The sequence below is a fragment of the Suncus etruscus genome, chromosome X (genome assembly GCF_024139225.1).
Source record: "Suncus etruscus isolate mSunEtr1 chromosome X, mSunEtr1.pri.cur, whole genome shotgun sequence".
NCBI lineage: Eukaryota > Metazoa > Chordata > Mammalia > Eulipotyphla > Soricidae > Suncus > Suncus etruscus.
Window position 1 is genome coordinate 19,898,231 of NC_064868.1, and position 23,025 is coordinate 19,921,255.

At 38.9% G+C, this 23,025-nt stretch overlaps 1 protein-coding gene across 2 annotated transcripts in view; it reads right to left on the reverse strand.

Moving 5' to 3' along the window:
* PCYT1B (phosphate cytidylyltransferase 1B, choline) overlaps positions 1-23,025 on the reverse strand; it is a 330,888-nt gene that overhangs the window by 63,338 nt on the left and 244,525 nt on the right. For both annotated transcript variants that reach the window (XM_049766758.1, XM_049766757.1), the window contains exon 7: positions 19,345-19,533. In XM_049766758.1, the coding sequence (XP_049622715.1) occupies positions 19,345-19,533 (189 nt within the window). The remainder of the gene's footprint in view (positions 1-19,344; positions 19,534-23,025) is intronic.

A 23,025-nucleotide genomic window follows, 5' to 3' on the forward strand; every position in this document is an offset into this window, starting at 1 on the left:
TTGCAAAAAAGTGAACTCAGACCTCCATATAACACCATGCACAAAGGTCAAATGTAAATGGTTTAAAGACCTTTATATCAGACCCAAAACCATAAGGAGTATAGAACAACACGTAGGTAAGACACTCCATGACATTGAGACTAAGGCATTTTCAAGGAGGAAACATCACTCTCCAAAAAATTGGAAGCGGAAATAAACAGATGGGACTATACTAAGCTGAGAAGCTTCTGCACCTCAAAGGAAATAGTGCCCAGTTTACAAAATCCACCCACAGAATGGAACAAATTATTCATTCAATACCCATCAGACAAGGGCCTAATATCTAAGATATATAAGGTACTGACAGAAATTAACCAGAAAAAATATAACCCAATTAAAAATGGGGAGAAAAAGGGACAGATTTGATTGTATAGCAGGAGGGCATTTGCCTTGCATGCGGCTGACCCAGGACAGACCACGGTTTGATCCCCAGAGTACCATATCGTCCCCCGAGTCAGGAACGATTTCTTAGCGCATAACCAGGAGTAACCCCTGAGAGGGCATTTGCCTTGCATGCGGCTGACCCAGGACAGACCACGGTTCGATCCCCAGAGTACCATATCGTCCCCCAAGTCAGGAGCGATTTCTTAGCGCATAACCAGGAGTAACCCCTGAGCATCACCGGGTGTGGCCCAGAAAAAATCAAAGAAGAAATAGAAATGGCCAAAGGCATATGAAAAAATGCTCCACATCGCTAATTATCAGGGAGATGCGAATCAAAACAACTATGAGGTACCTCATGCCACAGAGAATGACAACATCACAAAAAATAGGAACAATCAGCGATGATTTGAAGAGAAATGAACTCTCATTCACTGATGATGGGAATGCTATCTAGTTCACATTTCATGGAAAACAATATGGAGATTTTTCAAAAAATTGAAATTGAGTTCCCATATTATCCTGCTATACCACTCCTAGGGATATACCCCAGGAACACAAAAATCCCTTCCTCACACCTATATTCATTGCAGTGCTGTTTACAATAGCCAGAATCTGGATTAATTGATTAATGGCTAAAGAAACTGTGGTATATATACACAATGAAATATTTTGCAGCCGTCAGGAGAGATGAATTAACATCGAAACTATTATGCTGAGTGAAATAAGCCAGAGGGGGAGAGAGAGGCACAAAATAGTCTCACTCATCTATAGGTTTTAAGAAAAATAAAAGACATTATTGTAATAATGCCCAGAGATGAGGGCTGGAAGGACTGGCTCATGATATGAAGCTTACCACAAAGAATAGTGACTGCAATTAGAGAAATAACTACACTAACAACTACCATGACAATGGTAATGAGTGAGAGAAGTAGAATATTTGTCTCAAATACAGGCATGGGGTGGGAAGGAGGGAGATGTGGTGCATTTTTGGTGGGAATGTTGCACTAGTGTAGGGGGGTGTTCTTTTATGTGACTGAAACCCAACTACAATCATGTTTCAATAAAGATATTATTTTTAAAAAGTTTAGTATAGACACAAGCCCAGAGTAAAAGGATGGAAACCAATTATACAAGCCACTGGAAAACAAAATATAGCTGGGACAGCCATATTTATATCAGACCAAACTGCATCCGACCTCAAGAAAGTACTAAGAGACAAAGATGTTACTAATTATTGATCAGTGAGAAAACAGAGCAATAATTACTAACTCTGATCAACATTTATGCACCAAATGTAGATCCAGCAAAATATGTAAGACTTTTTATCACAAAATTTGAGAAACATGTGGATAGAAACATGACACTTGTGAGAGATTTCAATACCCCATTAATGCCACTAGATCCATAGGCATAAAAAATCATCTGATACTTAGAGAGGAGAAAATGGAAAGCTTAAACAGGCCAATCACAAGTCAGGAAATTGAAACAGTAGTTAGAAAACTCCCCAAGAACAAAAGGCTTTCAGGACCATATGGAATGCTGGGAATCAAACTCGGTCCCTCATGGGTTGACTTCGTGCAAGGCAAACGCCCTACCACTGTGATACAGCTCCGGACCCCCCGAAATATTATTCTTAGTAGTGGAAAATTGAAAGCATTTCCACTAAGGTCTGGAAAGAGGCAAGGATGCCCACTGTCTCCATTATTATTCAACATGGTATTAGAAGTCCTAGCATTAAGCCATCAGACAAGAGAAGGAAATCAAAGGAACCCAAATCAGAAAAAAGGAAGTCAAACTATCTTTATTTTTAGGCGACATAATACACATCGAAGACCCTAAAGATTTCGCAGAAAGGTGGGGCAGAGTGGTGGCACAAGCAGTAGGGCATTTGCTGTGCAAATAGGACGAACCGCGGTTTGATCTCCTGGTGTCCCATATGGTCCCCCAAGCCAGGGGCGATTTCTGAGAACATAGCCAAGAGAAACCATTGAGCGTCACTGAAAGTGACCCTAAAAGCAAAACAAAACAAAACAAATAACAACAAAACAACAACAAAAGCAAGCAAGCAAACAAACAAACAAAATCCCCCCAAACCAAAAAATGTTCTTTTAAAAAAGAATGACTTGAACGTGAGTTGGGCTGGGTACATTATTCTAGGTGAACCCTCCATTTCATTCAGTCTTGTCACAATATCCCACCACTGTCTTCTGGCCTTGAGAGTTTCTTGTGACATGTCTGTTGTAAATCTTAAGGATGTTCCTTTGAATGTAATTTCCCTTTTGAATTTTGCCGCTTTCAGTATCCTATCCCTATCTGTGGGATTTCTCATTGTGACCAGGATGTGTCTTGGAGTGCTTTTCTTTGGGTCTCTTTTAGCTGGTACTCTTTGGGCATGCAGGATTTGGTAGCATACAGTCATTATCTCTGGGAGTTTCTTTTTAATGATGTCCTTGATTGTTGATTCTTCCTGGGGATTCTCCTCCTGTATTTCTGGGACTCCAATGATTCTTATGTTGTTTCTGTTGAATTTATTGAACATTTCTATTTTCATCTGTTCAAAATCTTTGAGTATTTTTACCATTTATTGTTCATTTGCTTTGAGATTCTTTTCCAATCTCTTCTGTTGTATGGAGTTATTATGCCTCTCATCTCCCAGCCAACTAATTCTGTCTTCAGCTGCTGTTACTCTACTGGAGAGGCTTTCCATAGAGTTTTGCATTAACTCTACTGCATTTTTCAGTCCCATTATTTCAGTTTGGAGTTTTCTGATTTCCATATTTGTGGTCTGTTCAGATTGATCTATACTCCCTTTGAGTTCCATGAACATCTTCCATATCTCCACTCTAAACTCCCTTTCTGAGAGGTCAAACAGGTGGTTGGCACTTTTTGGATCATCAGAGCTGCCATCCTCATACTCCACGCATGCAGTTGTCCTTTGTTGTTTCCTCATTGCCATCCTTTAATTGTAATTCTGTGTATTGAAACGGGGTTTGTATTATAAAAATTATTTTTATTTTTCCCCTGTGTTCTTTTTGGTTGGACCCAGGGATCACAAAGCAGCTTCAGGCGTGGCCCTCAAAAACAGTCTGCTGGAGCCAAGGCAGGTAGGGGTCAAAGAGCCGTGGACTGATCCACTCCTTCCTTCAGTTAGACTCCGGAGAGCTCAGCTCCCTGTATTCTTCCCAGATGGACCCAGGGATCACGTTCAGGTTTGAAGGAAGAATCCATAGCTTCACGGATAAACAACAGCTCATAAATTTTACAGATACAAAACCAGCCTTAAAGGAGAAACTGAAAGACCTACTTTAAGACAAGACAGAACAACAGACGCATCAATTTATAAATAAATATGGCATTAACTCACATGACAGTCATCTCTCTTAATGTCAATGGAGTAAATGGACCAATTAAGAGACACAGAGTGCCAAAATGGATCAAAAAGATGAATCCAACCTTCTGCTGCCTACAAGAAACACACCTGAATAGCCAGGACAAACATAGACTCAAAAATCAAAGACTGGGGCCCGGAGAGATAGCACAGCGGTGTTTGCCTTGCAAGCAGCCGACCCAGGACCAAAGGTGGTTGGTTCGAATCCCGGTGTCCCATATGGTCCCCCGTGCCTGCCGGGAGCTATTTCTGAGCAGACAGCCAGGAGTCACCCCTGAGCAATGCCGGGTGTGACCCAAAAACCAAAAAAAAAAAAAAAATCAAAGGCTGGAGGAAAATCATCCAAGCAAACAACACCCTTAAAAAAGCTGGGGTGGCAATATTAATATCTAATGATGCAAACTTTATACTCAGAAAAGTTGTAAGAGACAAAGATGTAGTGATTCTCAGAGACAAAATAGAGAACTGGAGGGTCCAGCTCCCGACATGGATTGTTTAGTGCAGTCACAGAAATAATTACACTGAGTACTGTCATAACAAAATGTGACTGAATGAGGGAAGTAGAAAACCTGTCTAGAGTACAGGCAGTGTGGGGTGGGAAGAAAGGACACTTGGGATATTGGTGATGGGAATGTTGCACTGGTGAAGGTTTTTTATGTATATAAAAAAAGAAAAGAAAAGCCCCCCCTCAAAAAGAGAAAGACTTGGAATCAACTTAGATGCCCAACAACAGATGAGTGGATCATGAAGATTTGGTACATATATACAATGTAATACTACATATCTGTAAGGAGTCATACCATCATTCAATTTGCAGCAACATGGAGGGAACTTGAAGATATTATGTTAAATGAAGTAAGCTACAAGAAGAAGGATAAATACACAATGATAACATTTATATGTGGTATTTAGAATAACTGCATGAAACAACACAATGGTCTAATTGGTAGTTGTTCTGAACACAATTAACCTCAGAGTTTAGCAAGAAGAGAAGCAACTGAGTAGAAGAGGAGAAACACAAAAACTTGTATTCTCTTCTATACTTCAAAGAGATCTTCAGGAATGGATACAGCTGTTTAGATTGAGCCAGTGTCCAATCAGCTGCTCTTTATAAATGTCTATAATAATGTTCTAATACTTTTATCCACAGAAACTGGTACAGAATGCATTTGGAAGCCATGGACTCCCACTACAGTGCTCGCTATAAAAATTTTAATGTCTTAATTTTACTATGTCTATAATAACTCCTCAATCTTTTTGTTCACAGTGGTACTTGGGGATATAGGTTGGTCACCCTAGTTTCACATTGCAGTGCTATACTATATTAGACACAGAAGGCAGTGCTCATTAAGATAATGTCATGACAAAAATTCTAATCTACCATATTATCTGGTGTATAAGACGACTTTATAACCCATGAAAAACTTCTTAAAAGTCAGGGGTCATCTTATATGCCGATATATGGCATGCTGAAACTTACTCCAGCTTCAGGGACAAGGGATCCACCCCCCTCTTACCGCCACATCCCATCCAGCTGCCAGGCATCATCATTCAGTCCTATGCTTGTCCTGATTAATCTTTCAGGGCATACAGAGGAGCTAAGTTACCGAGTACTACATCTCTTCCAGCTGCCGGGTATGCGGCTTTCTGGTGCTCAGTTCTCTGTTTAGCTTTTATGGGCCACAGAGGAGGCTCTCTGTCTTCCTCTAGCTGTCCTATTAATCTCTGCACCGCAGCCAGCTGCTCTTAGAGGAGCCCCCCTCTTCCTGCTCTCAATGTAAATCACAATTAAAAATCACAGTTATTCACTACAAATGACAATAGTAAAATGATTGTTAGCACTCCAAAGTCTAGCTTTATTAAACTTATACTGTTAACCTTTGAGGGTTCTCTCTTTTTCTCTTATGTTTTTTAATTTCTATTTGGTGTGTGTTAAGAGAGGTAGAGGTAGTAGTATATGGTGAATATAGCCCAAACCCTATATTTTAACAGGAAAAGTAGGGGGTCGTCTTATAAACCAAGTTGTCTTATATGGTATTCATTTTCTACTTGACAATGCCTACTAATAAAACAATATTTATGTCCACAGATAACAATGGAATATTCAACTGCATGCCATAAACTCCTGCTGCAGAGCTCATTCATTGAGTATGTTATTGTAATTTGTTTTCAATTCCAGGTAGTTTACCATTATATCATAATGCTCATGATTTTAGTTTGCTTTTAAGAAAGGAACCTGGTAGCTCAAAACCCTCTAGACTATTCATCATGGGGTAGTTTTCTAAACTTGAAAATTATGATTGTTTTTAAGAATGCTCTATATACAAACTAACCCACAAAGCCTTTCTTCAGTAGTTTACCCTCACCAATGATGATTGGACTAGAAAATGGAAACCCTTTCCATTTGACATGCCAGCTTTATATTTTTAAGCACTTTGACCCATTCTACCTGGGTCAGCTTTTCAACTGTAACCCATTTATCTATCCTCAGTGTCTGTGTACACATAAGTGTATGTGTTGACCAAATTAATGTCTGTCTAATGTCTGTCTATAATATACATAATGTCTATGTTGTATATTGTTCTTCCCCATTATATATAACGATTCCTCCCCCCCCAACTTACCACTTTACAAATCCTTTTCTAGCCCTTCACTCAGCCCTGATCTAGTATTTCCCTACATTTAACCCTTTTTATCTTCATATCTTAACTCCTTGGGAACCGGAATGTTTTTCCCACTCCAACCATCTGCCAACCAGCTCCCAAAGTGAAAAGACAGATTCTCAGCCTACCTTGCCTCAGCCTGAGAAGAAGCTGCTACCACCACTGCTGTTGATTTGCTCTTGGTGGCCCCCTTTCCCCCACCTTCCTACACTGTGGACTGTTACCAGATTCGGTTTTTGAGAAGCCCCCAGTTTGAGGACATTTCCTGATATATGACTGCTTGGAGGCATTTGTCAGACTCCACAAGACAATGTCACAGGAAGAAGGAAGCTGTGCTCTGGATTTTATCCCTCTCCCAGACTATTTCAAAAGACTTAAAGGGGACATGTATATCTCCTTCAAATATTTCTTTAGATGTATTTCCTTAATAGGTATAATTCTTATCATCTATCTTCTTATGTAGCAGCATTTTCCCCACTTTTTGGATATATTTAGTAGAACATTCTAGTAGATAAGTTTCTCTTGAATTCTGAGTTCATGTTAGATCCTGATTATTGGGATTATTTAGCTTATTTTTACTTCCATATGCATCAGTAGTACTGTGTGGCATTGTTCTTTTTTACATAGGCTCATTAAAATTGGGGGAAATCTTACGTATACAAACAAATTTGTATCTAATAGAGATAGGAACACATAAATTTTATATTGCAGAGGGGTCTTACATCCTGAACACTTGTCATAGTGACTTGATTTAGGCTTTAGAAGATTGGACATTGGCCATTCATTCCCAAATCTTGGGTCCCATCTATGGAAACAGCACAATTTTCTACAACAGCAACAGGTATCAGATTTCTACCAGGGAAGGCCTAATGCTGTCCTAGCATAAACTTTTTCCAGAGTGGGTTCATATGACACCCTGACAACTTGGTAACAGCGACAATCTGCTGTCAGGCATTGTCACCTAATGGTGAGATAAAACCAGAAGACACTTTTTGTCACCCTGACTTTGACATAGGATTTGTACAAAAACCAGAATTTCTAACTATAGAAACCCGACAGCAACAACTGTGATTGTGAAGAACTTTTACTGGGACCACAGAGAAAGACTTTAGGGTTAGACAACTTAGTATGCCTGAAGCCTGAAGCCTGTATTTGGTCTTGTGCTAGGATGCTTCATGGGTAAGATCTCTTGTTTTTAGGCCAAAGGATTTTACTTTCTATTTTTCTCATATTTTTCTCTGACTATACAAAAAACCCACCAAAACCCAAAAAACCCCTGCCACTCACTCTGTTTTTTAAATTGGATTTTAAAAATATTTTATATTTTAAATTGGGGCTCCTACCTTTTTTATAGAACATTGGTACACAGATTATTTTACCACATATTCCCTCATTTTCCTTTCTTTTTATAAATTTATTTTTATTTTCTTATTTCCTCGTTTTTCTATAAAACTAAGAATGAAGGAGTAAAGAAAGGCTGAGGGCCAGAGGCCAAGTGGTCTCAGATGCATTGGCAGGGGAATAAATAACTACACAACTAAATATCCAAGACAAAGTCAATGATAATAGAATCAAGGGACCTACACTTTAACAGTCTAAACTTAAAGGGGCCTGTTATACTTACAGGTGGCAAAGGGTGGTGGTATAGGATGCATTGGTGGAGGGAGGTTGACACTGGTGGTGAGAAGGGCCCTGACTCATTGTATATCTGAAATTCAACTCTGAGGGACTCTGTAGATCACAATTATTTTAATAAAATAAAAATTTTTTAAAAAGTTGGCTAAGAAAAGAGCAACTATACTGCTCTTTTGTATCCTAGAGGCACAAAAATACAATGCAGAAAAAGTATCTATTCTCCTATGTTCATTGCAGCACTACTCACAATAGCCAGAATCTGGAAGCAACCTAAGTGCCCAATAACGCATGGGTGGATTAAGAACTTTTGGTAAGTCTACACGATTTAATACTATGCATTTGTTAGGAAAAATAAAGTCGTGAAATTTTGATATACATAGATGTATATGGAGTGTATTATACTGAGCAAAACGAGTCAGAGGGAGAATGATAGACAATAGAATGATGGCACTCATTTTTAGGATATAAAATGATAGTATGTACTAAAACTCAAAGAGAATAGAGATGAAGGCCAGGGAAAAAAATCCATGGTAGTAAGTTTGCCATAAATACGTTCAGTTAGGGCAGACAAGGAACCACTATGACAATGATAGTTGAAAATGATCACTCTGGACAAGTACTGGGTGTTTAAAGAGTTAAAGTGATATGTATGATACCCCTTCAGTAAAAATAATGCAAACCACAGTGTCTAAAAGGGAAAAAGGAAGGGTAGAGGGAGAGAGAAAAAATATCTGACATAGATGCAGGCAGGAGGGAGGATGGATGGGAAACTAGAAATATTGGTTGTGTAAAATGTGGACTGGTGAAGATGTTGGACATTGCATGACTGAAACTCAATCATGAACAACTTTGTGACTATATCTCATGGTGATTCAATTAAAGAATTTAATTAATAAAAATATTTAAAAAGAGTAAATATGGGCCCGGAGAGATAGCACAGCGGTGTTTGCCTTGCAAGCAACCGATCCAGGACCAAAGTGGTTGGTTCAAATCCCAGTGTCCCATATGGTCGCCTGTGCCTGCCAGGAGCTATTTCTGAGCAGACAGCCAGGAGTAAACCCTGAGCATCGCCGGGTGTGGCCCAAAAACCAAAAAAAAAAAAAAAAAAAAGTAAATACAACTATTATCTGAAGTTAGGAGGCAACAGAAATGTGTGTCAGGTCAGGGAAGGAACAACTTGAGTGTGCAAAGTAGAGTTGTTAATAAAAGAAACTTACAGTTAAAGTCTGCTTACTAAATCTGATCCACAAATATATCAATATTGACCCATATCACAATAATGATAACAATGCAAATATGGAGGACTTTGGCCTCAACATTACCGTGACAGATGCTGAGATGTTAAGATGTTCTGTGAAGAGATCGTTATTGCCCATCCATCCATTTTTCAATACAGAAACTTTTTTTTTTTGGGCCACACCTGGAGATGCTCAGGATTACTCCTGGCTATGCACTCAGAAATCACTCCTGGTTTGGGGGACCATATGGGATGCCAGGGATCAAACAGAGGTTCATCCTGGGTCAGCCGCTGCATGCAAGGCAAATGCCCTACTGCTGCATTATCTCTCTGGCCCCACAAAAACATTTCTGAAATACTCACTATAAGCAGCATTCTGTGTACCCAATTTGGCTGTACCAAATTCTGTACCTTAAACCCTTCTATATGTGCCTTTCTAAGTTTGGGTTATTTGTATCAATACTGTATTTGCAGGTAATGCAGATCCTCTATTTTAAGAAATGAGTTCCAGTATCAATTCCACAAATAAAAATTATTATAATAATAGCATATTCATGAAAAGCAAATTACTTATCTTGGCGTTTAACATCCTTGTAACTATTCCTGTACTTTTAATGTCAACAGAAAAAAAGTAATGTCTAAGTCTGGCTGATATGGTAAATTAATGTTAATAACAGTTTTGACACTAATAGCAAGTTTTAAAAAGAAAACCCTCTAGTCTCTAAGCTGGGTTTTATTTTTTTTCTTTTTTTGTAAGAAATAATGCAGGAAATTTTTATTTTAATTTATTTCCCCAGTTATAACATTGTGTACACTAATGCATTTTTTAGTGTTTCTATCTTATGTACATTGTAATGATTGTCACAAATAAAATATTGACAGGGCCATAACTCACTATATTATCCCAGAGAGCTTAGTTTGATTTATACTCAGTTGTGTGTTTGTTTAATTTTAGGTATTTAATTACATGTACAAGTACCTGCATATAATTGACTACCAAAGTCATGACAGAGAACATTCTGTCACCACAAGGATACCTGGTTGTGCCCAATTAAAACCACACCTACCTCTACCCAATGGGATTTTCCATATTAGAAATTTGATGATTTTTCTTTCTGGTTATGTTATGAAAAATAACTGATTTCTTCTCCTCCTCTTAGAAGTATCTACAAATAAATAATTATAAACATGTAAATGGCCACTCTTGAATTGCACGTCTCTGTTGTTTGGTGAAAAATCAATAGCAAAGCTCAGAGGCGCTTTTGGCTGTGCAGCAGTAATTTTCACAGAATTTTTCTTTCCATTCTCAGATTATGCTCGATTTGAGGCCAAAATCCATGACCTACGAGAGCAGATGATGAACCACAGCATGAGTTCTGAGTCTGGATCCCTGCGAACTAATCAGAAGCATTCCCTCTATGTCAGGTAGGCAAGAACTTTCTTTTACTGTGATGTTCATTTTTTTATTTAAACAACTTTATTACATACATGATTGTGTTTGGGTTTCAGTCATATAAGGACCAGCATCCATCACCAGTGCAACATTACCACCACCAATGTCCCAAATCTCCCTCCTCCCCACCCAACCCCCGCCTGTACTCTAGACAGGCTTTCTATTTCCCTCGTACATTCTCATTATGAGCATAGTTCAAAACGTAGTTATTTCTCTAACTAAACTCATCCCTGTTTGTGGAGAGCTTCATGAGGTGAGCTGTAACTTCCAGCTCTTTTCTCTTTTGTGTCTGAAAGTTATTATTGCAAGAATCTCTTTCATTTTTCTTAAAACCCATAGATGAGTGAGACCATTCTGCGTCTTTCTCTCTCTCTCTGACTTATTTTACTCAGCATAATAGATTCCATGTACATCCATGCATAGGAAAATTTCATGACTTCATCTTTCCTGACAGCTGCATAATATTCCATTGTGGATATGTACCAGTTTCTTTAGCCATTCATCTCTTGAAGGGTATCTTGACTGTTTCCGGAGTCTTGCTATGGTAAATAGTGCTGAAATGAATATAGGTGTAAGGAATTTTTGTATTGGATTTTTATGTTCCTAGGATATATTCCTAGGAGTGGTATAGCTGGGTCGTATGGGAGCTTGATTTCCAGTTTTTGGAGGAATCTCCATATTGCTTTCCATAAAGGTTGAACTAGACAGCATTACCACCAGCAGTGGATAAGAGTTCCTTTCTCTCCAAATCCCCGCCAACACTGCTTGTTCTCATTCTCTGTGATGTGTGCCAATCTCTGTGGTGTGAGGTGGTATCTCATAGTTGTTTTGATTTGCATCTCCCTGATGACTAGTGATGTGGAGCATTTTTTCATCTGTCTTTTGGACATTTGTATTTCTTTTTCAAAATGTCTGTCCATTTCTTCTCCCCATTTTTGATGGGATTAGATTTTTTTCTTGTAAATTTCTGTCAGTGCCTTGTATATTTTGGAGATTAACCCCTAGTCTGATGGGTATTGGGTGAATAGTTTCTCCCACTCAGTGGGGGGCTCTTGTATTCTGGGCGCTATTTCTTTTGAGGTGCAGAAACTTCTCAGTTTAATAATTCCCATCTGTTAATCTCTGCTTTCACTTGCTTGGAGAGTGCAGTTTCCTCTTTGAAGATGCCTTTAGTCTCAATGTCCTGGAGTGTTTTACCTATGTGTTGTTCTATATATCTTATGGTTTTGGGTTTGATATCGAGGTCTTTCATTCATTTGGATTTAACCTTCGTACATGATGTAAACTGGGGGTCTAAGTTCAATTTTTTGCAAGTGCTATCCAGTTGTGCCAACATCACTTGTTGAATAGGCTTTCTTTGCGACATTTAGGATTTCTTGCTCCTTTATCAAAAATTAGGTGATTGTATGTCTGGGGAACATTCTCTGAGTAGTCAAGCCTTTTCCACTGATCTGAGGGCCTGCTTTTATTCCAATGCCAAGCTGTTTTGATAACTATTGCTTTATAGTACAGTTTAAAGTTGGGGAAAGTAATTCCTCCCATATTCTTTTTCCTAATGATTGCTTTAGCTATCCGAGGTTGTTTATTGTTCCAAATGAATTTCAAAAGTGCCTGATCCACTTCTTTGAAGAATGTCATGGGTATCTTTAGAGGGATTGCATTAAATCTGTACAATGCTTTGGGGAGTATTGCCACTTTAATGATGTTAGTCCTGCCAATCCATGAGCAGGGTATGTGCTTCCATTTCCGTGTGTCCTCTCTTATTTCTTGGAGCAGAGTTTTATAGTTTTCTTTGTATAGGTCCTTCACATTTTTAGTCAAGTTGATTCCAAGATATTTGAGTTTGTGTGGCACTATTGTGAATGGGCTTGTTTTCTTAATGTCTATTTCTTCCTTATTACTATTGGTGTATAGAAAGTCCATTGATATTTGTGTGTTAATTTTGTAGCCTGCCACCTTGCTATATGAGTCTATTGTTTCTAGAAGTTTTTTTTGTAGAGAATTTAGGGTTTTCTCGGTAGAGTATTATGTCCTCTGCAAACAGCGAGAGCTTGACTTCTTCCTTTCCTATCTGGATTCCCTTGATATCTTTTTCTTGCCTAATTGCTATAGCAAGTACTTTAAGTAATATGTTGAAGAGGAGTGGTGAGAGAGGACAGCCTTGTCTTGTGCCAGAATTAATAAGAAAGGCTTCCAGTTTTTCTCCATTGAGGACAATATTTGCATCTGGTTTGTGGTAGATGGCCTTAACTATATTGAGAAAGGTTCCTTCCATTCACATCTTGCTGAGAGTTTTTTTTTTATCAAGAATGGGTGTTGGACCTTATCAAATGCTTTCTCTGCATCTATTGGTATGATCATGTGATTTCTATTTTTCTTGTTGTTGACGTTGTGTATTATGTAGATAGATTTACAGATGGTAAACCAGCCTTGCATTCCTGGGATAAAATCTACTTGATCGTAGTGTGTGATCTTCTTAATGAGGCATTGAGTCCTATTCGCCAGGATTTTGTTGAGGATCTTCGCATCTGTATTTATCAGCGACATTGGTCTGTAATTTTCTTTTTTGGTAGCATCTCTGTCTGGTTTAGATATCAAAGTGATGTTGGCTTCATAAAAGCTATTTGGAAGTGTTCCTGTTTTTCAATTTCATGAAAGAGTCTTGCCAGGATTGGTAGTTCTTCTTGAAAGGTTTGAAAGAATTCATTAGTAAATCCATCTGGGCCTGGACTTTTGTCTTTGGGCAGACATTTGATTGCTGTCTTAATTTCCTCAATAGTGATGGGTGTGTCTAAATATGCTACATCCTCTTCATTCAACCGTGGAAGATTATAAGAGTCCGAAAATTTATCCATTTCTTCCTGGTTTTCATTTTTAGTGGCACAGAGTTTCTCAAAGTAGTTTCTGATTACCCTTTGAATCTCTGCCATATCAGTAGTGATCTCTCTTTTTTCATTCCTAATGTGAGTTATCAAGTTTCTCTCTTTTTCTTTGTTAGTTTTTCCAGTGGTCTATCAATCTTGTTTATTTTTTCAAAGAACCAACTTCTGCTTTCGTTGATATTTTGGATTGTTTTTTTGGTTTTCCACTTCATTGATTTCTGCTCTCAGTTTGTTATTTTCTTCTTTCTCCCTATTTTTCGGTCCTTTTGTTGAGCAATTTCTAATTCTATGAACTGCGCCATTAAGCTATTCAGGTATGCCCCTTCTTCTTTCCTGATGTGTGCTTGCAAAGCTATAAATTTTCCTCTCAGTACCGCTTTTGCTGTGTCCATAGGTTCTGATAGTTTGTGTCTCCATTGTCATTTGTTTCTAGGAAGGTTTTAATTTTTCTCTTTGATTTCATCTCTAACACACTGGTTATTCAGTATTAGGCTGTTTAACTTCCAGGTATTAAAGTTTTTCTTCTGTGTTCCTTTGTAGTTCATATATAATTTCAGAGCCTTGTGGTCAGCGAAGGTATTTTGCAAAATTTCTATCCTCTTGATATTATGGAGGTATGTTTTATGTGCTAGCATGTCTATCCTGGATAATGTCCCATGTACATTAGAGAAGTATATGTATCCGGGCTTCTGTGGGTGGAGTGTCCTGTATATATCTACTAGGACTCTTTCTTCCATTTCTCTTTTCAAGTCTAGTATATTCTTGTTGAGTTTCAGTCTGGTTGACCTGTCAAGTGTTGACAAAGCCGTGTTGAGGTCTTTCCCAATTATTGTGTTATTATTGATATTATTTTTCAGATTTGTGAATAATTTTATTAAATATTTTGCTGGTCCCTCATTCGGTGCATATATGTTTAGGAGAGTGATTTCTTCCTGCTGTACGTATCCCTTGATTAATACAAAATGTCCATCTTTGTCCCTTACAACTTTCCTAAGTATGAAGTTTGCATCATCTGATATTAGTATGGCCACTCCAGCTTTTTTATGGGTGTTGTTTGCTTGGATGATTTTCCTCCAGCCTTTTATTTTGAGTCTATGCTTGTTCTGACTATTCAAGTGCGTTTCTTGTAGGCAGCAGAAGGTTGGATTGAGTTTTTTGATCCATTTAGCCACTTTGTGTCTCTTAACTAGCGCATTTAGTCCATTGACGTTGAGAGAAAGAATAGTCCTGGGAGTTAGTGCCATCTTTATATCGAAGTTTGGTGTGTCTGTTGGTCAGTCTTGTCTTAAAGTAGGCCGTTCAGTTTTTCTTTTAAGAATGGTTTTGAATCTGTAAAGTTTCTGAGCTGTTGTTTGTCTGTGAAACCATGTATTGTTCCTTCAAACCTGAAAGTGAGTTTTGCTGGGTGCAGTATTTTAGGTGAAGCATTTATTTCATTGAGTTTTGTTACTATAGCCCACCGCTGCCTTCTGGCCTTGAGTGCTTCCAGTGACAGGTCTGCAGTAAATCTCAAGGATGTTCCCTTGAATGTAATTTCTTTTCAATCTTGCTGATTTCAGAATTCTGTCTCTATCTGTGGGATTCATCATTGTGTCTAGGATGTGTCTTGGGGTGTTTTTTCTGGGGGGTCTCCTTTAGTTGGTACTCTTCGGGCATGCAGGATTTGATCTCATGTATTCATTAGCTCTGGTAGTTTCTCTTTAATAATGTTCTTTTTTTTTTTTTTTGATTTTTGGTTTTTTGTGCCACACCCAGTGGTGCTCAGGGGTTTCTCCTGGCTGTTTGCTCAGAAATAACTCCTGGCTGGCACGGGGGACCATATGGGACACTGGGATTTGAACCAACCACCTTAGGTCCTGGATCGGCTGCTTGCAAGGCAAACACCGCTGTGCTATCTCTCCGGGCCCATAATGATGTTCTTGACCATTGATTCTTCCTGGAGATTTTCTCCCTGGGTCTTTGGGACTCTGTGATTCTTAAGTTGTTTCTGTTGAGCTTATCATAGACTTCTATTTTCATCTGTTCCCATTCTTCCAGTAATTTTTCCATTGTTTGATCATTTGCTTTAAGTCTTTTGTTCCAATTTCTTCTGCTGTATGGAATTGTTATTCATCTCATCTTCCAGTGTACTAATTCTATCCTCAGCTGCTGTTAACCCATGGGAAAGCTCAACCATGTTTTTCTTTAATTCATTTACTGAGTTTTTCAGACCTGTTACTTGACCTGAAATTTCAGTTTGGAGTTTTCTGATTTCTATCTTCATATTCTCTTGATTTTTATTAGTGTTCTCTTCTATACTTTCTTTGAGTTCTTTGAACATCTTCCATATTGCCACTCTAAACTCCTTATCTGAGAGACTGACTAGTTGGTTGGTCATGTTCAAGTCATCGTCATTCTTTATGTCTGGCACTGGGCTGCATTGTTTCCCCATTTTCATACTTGTATTGTGGGTTTTTCTATGTGTTGTTGTTGTATTCATTGGCTAAATGATGTGCACGGCCGGGAAACGAAGCAGAGCAGCTGTGCTCCTCTGGCTCCATCCTGTCTGGGCTTGTAAACTCACCTCCAGGGAAGGCTCCAGGGAAGGTGTGCCATCTGCAGATGAGCCACACACAGGATGAAATCAGGCTGAAAATGGAGCACAGCACAGAAGACAGGCAGATAGGTGTGCTGGCATCTGAGTTCCAGCAGAGTTCAGCATCTTCCCCTTTCTGAGTGTGTAAGCTCACCTCCAGGGAAGGCGAGCCATCTGCAGATGAGCCACACATAGGATGAAATCAGGCCCCAAAATGGAGCACAGCACAGAAGACAGGTAGACAGGGGTGCTGGCATCTGAGTTCCAGCAGAGTTCAGCGGCTTCCCCTTTCTAGGCTTGTAAAGTGAGACATTTGTTACTCACTCACTCGCTCACTGGGTAGCTTCAGGATGCAATTTTTTGGAGGTTTGCTTCCCAGGGCTCTGAGAAGGGCTTCAAGAATTCAGAAAAGACAAAGAAGCACAGGACAGGGCTCCCTTCAGGTCCTCAGTTTCCTCAGAAGAAGCACAGCAGGGCAGAGACTCTGCAGGTGAAGCAATCAGCACTTCACCTGGCAGTCCCCACAGTCGGCCATTTCTTACTCGCTTGCTCGGTAGCTTCAGAATGCAGTTTTTGGGGGCTTCGCAGGGCTCTGAGGAGAGCTTCAAGGATTCAGAAAAGACAGAGAAGCACAGGACAGGGCTCCCTTCAGGTCCTCAGTTTCCTCAGAAGAAGCACAGCAGGGCAGAGACTCTGTAGGTGAAGCAATCAGCACTTCACCTGGCAGTCCCCACAGTCAGCCATTTCTTATCTGGGTTTCATTTCTTAAAAATCACCTCAGCTCTGTCACCACACTCTCCTAAAACAATTCCAGCTCCCATTTCACTTGCACTTGGAGCCTGAAACTGGGTTTATGAAGTTGCTATGAAATTATATTTTGTCCTTGCCTTTGCTCAATTCAGGTGAAAAAAATATTAAACTCCCCTCCTATAATACCAGGTTACAAATCCAGGACTTCTCAGCAGAATCCCGATAAACTAATGCATTCCTAGGTGGAATCATTAAGAAGCACCAGCTATTTCTTCTCAAAAACTAGCTGTGAAAATGTGAACTATACAAATACACATTAGATGAGGGGTCTCAAACTCGCAGCCCGTAGGCTGTTTGTGGCCCACCATACAACATTTTGTGGCCCGTGGCCGGCCTTCAAATATTGCAGTATTTACGATTATTCACTTACCAAATCATTGCAATAAAAATCCCATTAGTAAGGAAAAAATCGCATTAAACATTTGCATACCCCAAGCAGTTTCGTTTGGGGTATGCAAATGTTTAATGCGATTTTTTTGTGATTTTTTTCTCTTACTAATGCGATTTTTCATTGCGAATATTCGGTAAGCAAATAATTGTGAATATGTTGTGCCTAACACAGATGCCATTTTCGCTGCTCCTGCCCGCTGTCCCCTTTTTTTGTGTGTGAAATCCCTTATGCAGCCCTGCCTCACCCCGGCTTTGCCTCCTGCGGCCCCCCAGGTAAACTGAGTTTGAGACCCCTGCATTAGATTAATGGGCGATTTCAGAAAATTTGCATTATAGAGATCATGGGAACATAGAAAACAAGGTCTGCATTCTATTTTCATGATTTCCCTAGTTGTGTGCTTAGACAAAGATTTGTTATGGAAAAAGTAAATATTCAACAAATTAAATTAATCTAAAAATTTTAGCAGGCAAAGGAAAAATGAAAAAGAGCATAGTTCTTGATTCTTCTACACTTTGTAGAAGCCATAGAGGGTTCAAGAAGACCCATGTAAACCTTCCACCCTTCTCAGTCTGAGCCACTAACAAGCCTAAGGTCACCCTATAACACCCACGTCTATACTCTTGTAAAGGCTGCCTGGCTTTAAGCAAAGCATCTCTTCCAACTTCTCAATTGTTCTTTTTTTCCATTAATAATTGAGTGTTTTACTTTTAGATAATCTTATAATGAACCAACTCAAATGAGCAGAGAAGCAGCAGTGACAACCCATCAATAAAATAATTAAGCTGAAGTGGGTTTTGTTAGAGACTTCTTATGTCATAATAGGAAATCTAGGCTACTTAAAATCAGGGAAATCAAGTGGAATCATTTCTTTTCATCTTAAAAGGAAAGTTAGTTTTAAAAGTATTCCATTGAATCCTCATCAACTCTTCTGACAGTCATCCACAAGCATGTGTACAGTGGAAATCGCAATGAGATATAAGAATATCCTGGTTTCCACAATAATCTTTTCTTTTTCTACAGTTACCATTCAAAGTTGTCTGAAAAACTAAGGCAAGGAAGTCCTCCACATTTTCTCTTGATTTAATAATCTGACCACAACCAAAATCTCCTAAGATTTCCATACCTTATCATAATATTTACATGTCATGGAAAATCAAGGGAAAATCAGGGCATGAGGGACACAAAAGCAGGGCAAATTTTAACTCTTGTTTCTCTTCTAGCCAATGAGAGGAAGTATCCTTACAAGGAAAATTGACAAAGGTAGCTTCATTTCTTTTGCATTCTCCAGGGGACCAATACAAGTGTCCTACCACTAATTCACTTTACCCTTACCCCTTCTTCCCCAACTCACCCGTACACAAGTTTTGCGTCATCTCCAAATGAGATATGTGGATAAGTAACAGGACCAACATCTTCAGTAATGTCTAATTCAAGAATTACTAAATCACTATAAGCTCTAGATCAGCAGAGGACAAAGCTTGGTTTAGTTGCTACTGGGTACCAGTTTGAGAGAAAAAGAAGCCACTTAAGATCATTTGGGCTAATTCTTGAAGTGGAGACCACATATTTTACTGTTTTTTTAAAGGAACCCCTTAAAATTATATTCACTTGGGGCCGGCGAAATAGCATGGAGGTAGGGGGTTTCCCTTCCATGCAGAGGGATGGTGGTTCGAATCCCAGCATCTCATATGGTCCCCCATGCCTGCCAGGAGCGAGTTCTGAGCCAGGAGCAACCCTTGAGAGCTTCCAGGTGTGGCCCAAGATAACAACAAAAAACAAACAAAAAACAAAAACAAAAACAAAGAAGGAATCCCTTTACATGGTTCCATGAAAAGTATAATTGAAAAATGCCCATCATTGTGGGCCCATGTAAAAATAATTACTTACCCATGCTCCATCAGGCCCAAACAGTTCTAGGAAGTTGCCAATGAATTCCCTTGATTTTTCTTCCCATTTCTGAATTAGATCATGACTTTTTTCTTCCACTCTATTAACAAATTCCTTCGATCTTTCTTCCACATTCTTGACTTTTTCTTTCATCTTATCAACTTGGTTTTGGAAGCGATACTTCTTCTCCTGTTCAAAAATTAAAGAAAGAAATGGTTTTATCCAGGAAGGTATTTGAAAGGTAAATCATTCACACTAATAAACATATTTTTTTACTTTATTACTTTTATTTTTATTTTGGGGGTGCCCACACCCAGTGGCGCTCTGCACTCAGAAATCGCTCCTGGAATGGGGGACCATATGGGATGCCAGGGATCAAACCCGCATCTGTCCTGGGTCATCCACGTGCAAGGCAAATGCCCTATCACTGTGCTAACACTCCAGCCCCATATATTTTTATATTTTTTTAAAGAGGGAACTCTTAAGCTGTGCTCAGGGGCCCTACCAGTGATTCTTGGCCAACCAAGCTTCAAATAAAAGGCCTAGAGATGCAGTCCCACTTGGGCCTGTAGTACCAGAGAGTAGTTGAGTCACCTCAGGGTTCTCCAGGGCTATCCTGGGTGATTTGTGGGGAACAATATGGTTCCAGAGATTGGCCTAGGTCGTCCATTCTGCTTTATTAACTCCCAGCTCCTCATGTTTTATTTCAACTTGTATTTTTTTCTAACCAGAACAATAGAGATATTGCTACTTTCCAAGAGGTAGGTTGAAAGAAAGATTCATCTTGTAAGAAAAATCATTTGTCATTAGTTTATATGAACACTTAAAGGGCAGTATAATGGTTTTATTTTTTTAAAATGAGTTGAATTTGGTTATGAAAGAAGAACCAAAAACATGTGCCTCATATGGGAAAATGTTGGACAAATATACCCTACTAGTTCTGCTACTACTTAGAAAAACTTGAATATACATAGAGTGCCAACATAAAGGCTGCCCAAGTTCACTGTCTTATTGGGACATTATTAAAACAAATATTGTTTGAAATAAATGGGTCATTGGCTGTATCTAAGAACCTACACATTATATTAAAATTTTCATTGTATTACAAGTTTTCATTCAGCTAAGTTAAATGTCTTAGTTTCCTTAGTGATGAAGAAAGGTATTCTAATAGCTTCGATGGACTGGGATTTTCTTATAGTTGTTATGCAGCAATGTCTTTCAGGTACTCTTGTACCTTTCTACCTGGAAGATATCATACTCTGAGAAAACCACATGTCACCCTTTACCCTCAGTTTCCACATCTATATAATGAGAAGAATCGTTTGCTGCAATTGGGTAAGATAATGCACATAAATTGTGTGTCTCAAAGTCTAGCATTTAGTAAAAATTCAGAATATGCTGCTCTTTCTTTACTATTAAGTTGCCTGGGCTACCTGATGAAACTATCAAAACCATGAAAACGACATGAGAACTCTTTGGTGGTGAAGAGAAAGCAGTACATCAAAACCCAAACATTATGTCAAACTATGTCACCTAAAGTATAACACATTTTAAAAACTGTCTTCTCCTTTGTAAATTCATTATTCTTCTGAAGGGGTAGAGAAAGTTTATCAAATTTCTTCACTATATGAGATTCATTTCATAGTTCAGATTTGTTTGAGATACCTGGCAGATTTAAAAGCTGGTTTAAGGGCCTCTAATTTAGACATTTCAACCCTTCCTGCAGCCTATTGATGTGGTGTAGACTCTCCCTGCTACCATTCCATTATATATAATGGGAATATTTGCTGTGGGCTGTGGGAAATTGTGCTCCCATTCATAACTTATTAGTGATCTGAGGGGAGTTTATAACCTGTTATGGTTTTGTCTCCTAATCTCCATGCTGAATAAAGTCATTTATAATCTTATCAAGAAGACTAAGTAAGATAAACCAAGGAACATGGTCTCACAAGCATATGAGAAGCTGAGTGTTGACTATTGTACTTTTAACATTTTCTTCCAGTTTCACTCTGCATAGAATAGAATTATTATGTCCAGCTTTCAGGGGCAGCACAAAACAGTAGAATGAAACAAAAAAAACAGGAGTCTCTTTCAAGCAAGTCTTAGCTTGAAAGTCCTTTAACGGATTCCCTCTCTGAACTCAGCTTTTCTCATTTGTACATGGCAGGCCTTGGACTGGGTCAATGAGCTCCTTCAGGTTTCTGCCACTTCTAAGCTTCAGTGATTTATCTTTGCATCCCTCTGACACATTTGATTTCAGTTCTGAGCTGCAGCTAAGCTTGGTGTCACAGAAAGGCAAGGAGCACATCGACATACACTCTATGGTTCCTTGAGCTAAGTGGCTTATCTAAGGGCTGTTTAAAAAAGAGTGAGCAATAACTTTGGGAAATGGCTTGACATGCTTGGAGGGTTGACTGAATTCAACTGAAAAGAACAGACAGTTTAATTTATTGAAATAACTAGGGCTTTCTTTATTCTCTTTAAGGTGCTAAATAATCACTTTCACTGAATGCTTGGCAGCCACTTGTTCGGGTGCCACTTGAATGGGTCATTTTCCATTTTTGTGACTTCAGCCAGGCTTGTACAAAACCAGAGCCCGAGCTCCCCAAACTCCCAGACCCATAGGGACCTCTATCACTAATTTGTGAAGAATAAATCCTTCTTATTTTAAAGGTACCAATGATTGTTTGGCCATGTAAGCTTGTGAACAATTATGGCCATTACTAATTATACATCTTTTTTGGTAAAAGACTGCCCTTTGGAAAAATAGTTTTTGTGGAATGGAGCATTCTTGTTTTAATCAATACAATCAGCTCCTCAGAATCCAGGCCAATCCAGTTGCCCAGTCTCTAAGTAACATCAACTTCAATAACCAGGCTGTGTTCTTTGCTTTTTAACAGCTTGTTTTGCTTGTTTTAAAGATTGTTTTAACAGTTGCTCTATTATTAAACTAACAGTAGCTCTCTGTGGGAACAATACAGCAGAAATACAAAAGGAAGCTAAAGACTTGGCTTTATTTAAACAGCTGTAATTTCTCTGGACAATAAAAAAAACGTTGTTAAGGCTTCTAATGAGCATCTGTAGGACCTTAATAATATAAAAAATTTAAACCGTTGAAACATGAAAGTGTTTGCTCTGGATTTAACTTTTTTTTTTTATTAACTCAGACCTCCTCCTCTCTTCCTTCTAAGCAGAATTAACTCTGGCCTTTTATGTGGAAATATCTTCCAGAAACCCCATATTCAAGCCTGAGAATTCCTAAAGAGGGTTGAGGGGGTGAGGCTGGAGTGATAGTATAGCAAAGAGGGCACTTGCCTTACATGTAGCCAACCCTGGTTCAATCCCTAGCACCACATATGGTCTCCCAAGCATCATGAAGAGTGATCCCCTGAGAAGAGAGCCAGGAATAAGCCCTGAGCACAGCTGGGGTGTATAATAACCCACTAAAAGAGGGTGGAGGTGAATGAAGAGGTTTATTATTATTATTATTATTATTATTGTTATTATTATTATGAAGAAGAGTTTCTTTATAGAGGTCGAAGTGTTAGCACAAGCGGTAAGGAGTCTGCCTTGTGTGCGCTGACCTAGGACAGACTGCGGGTCGATCCCCTGGCATCCCATATAGTCCCCAAGCCAGGAGCGATTTCTGAGCACATAGCCAGGAGTAACCTTTGAGCGTCA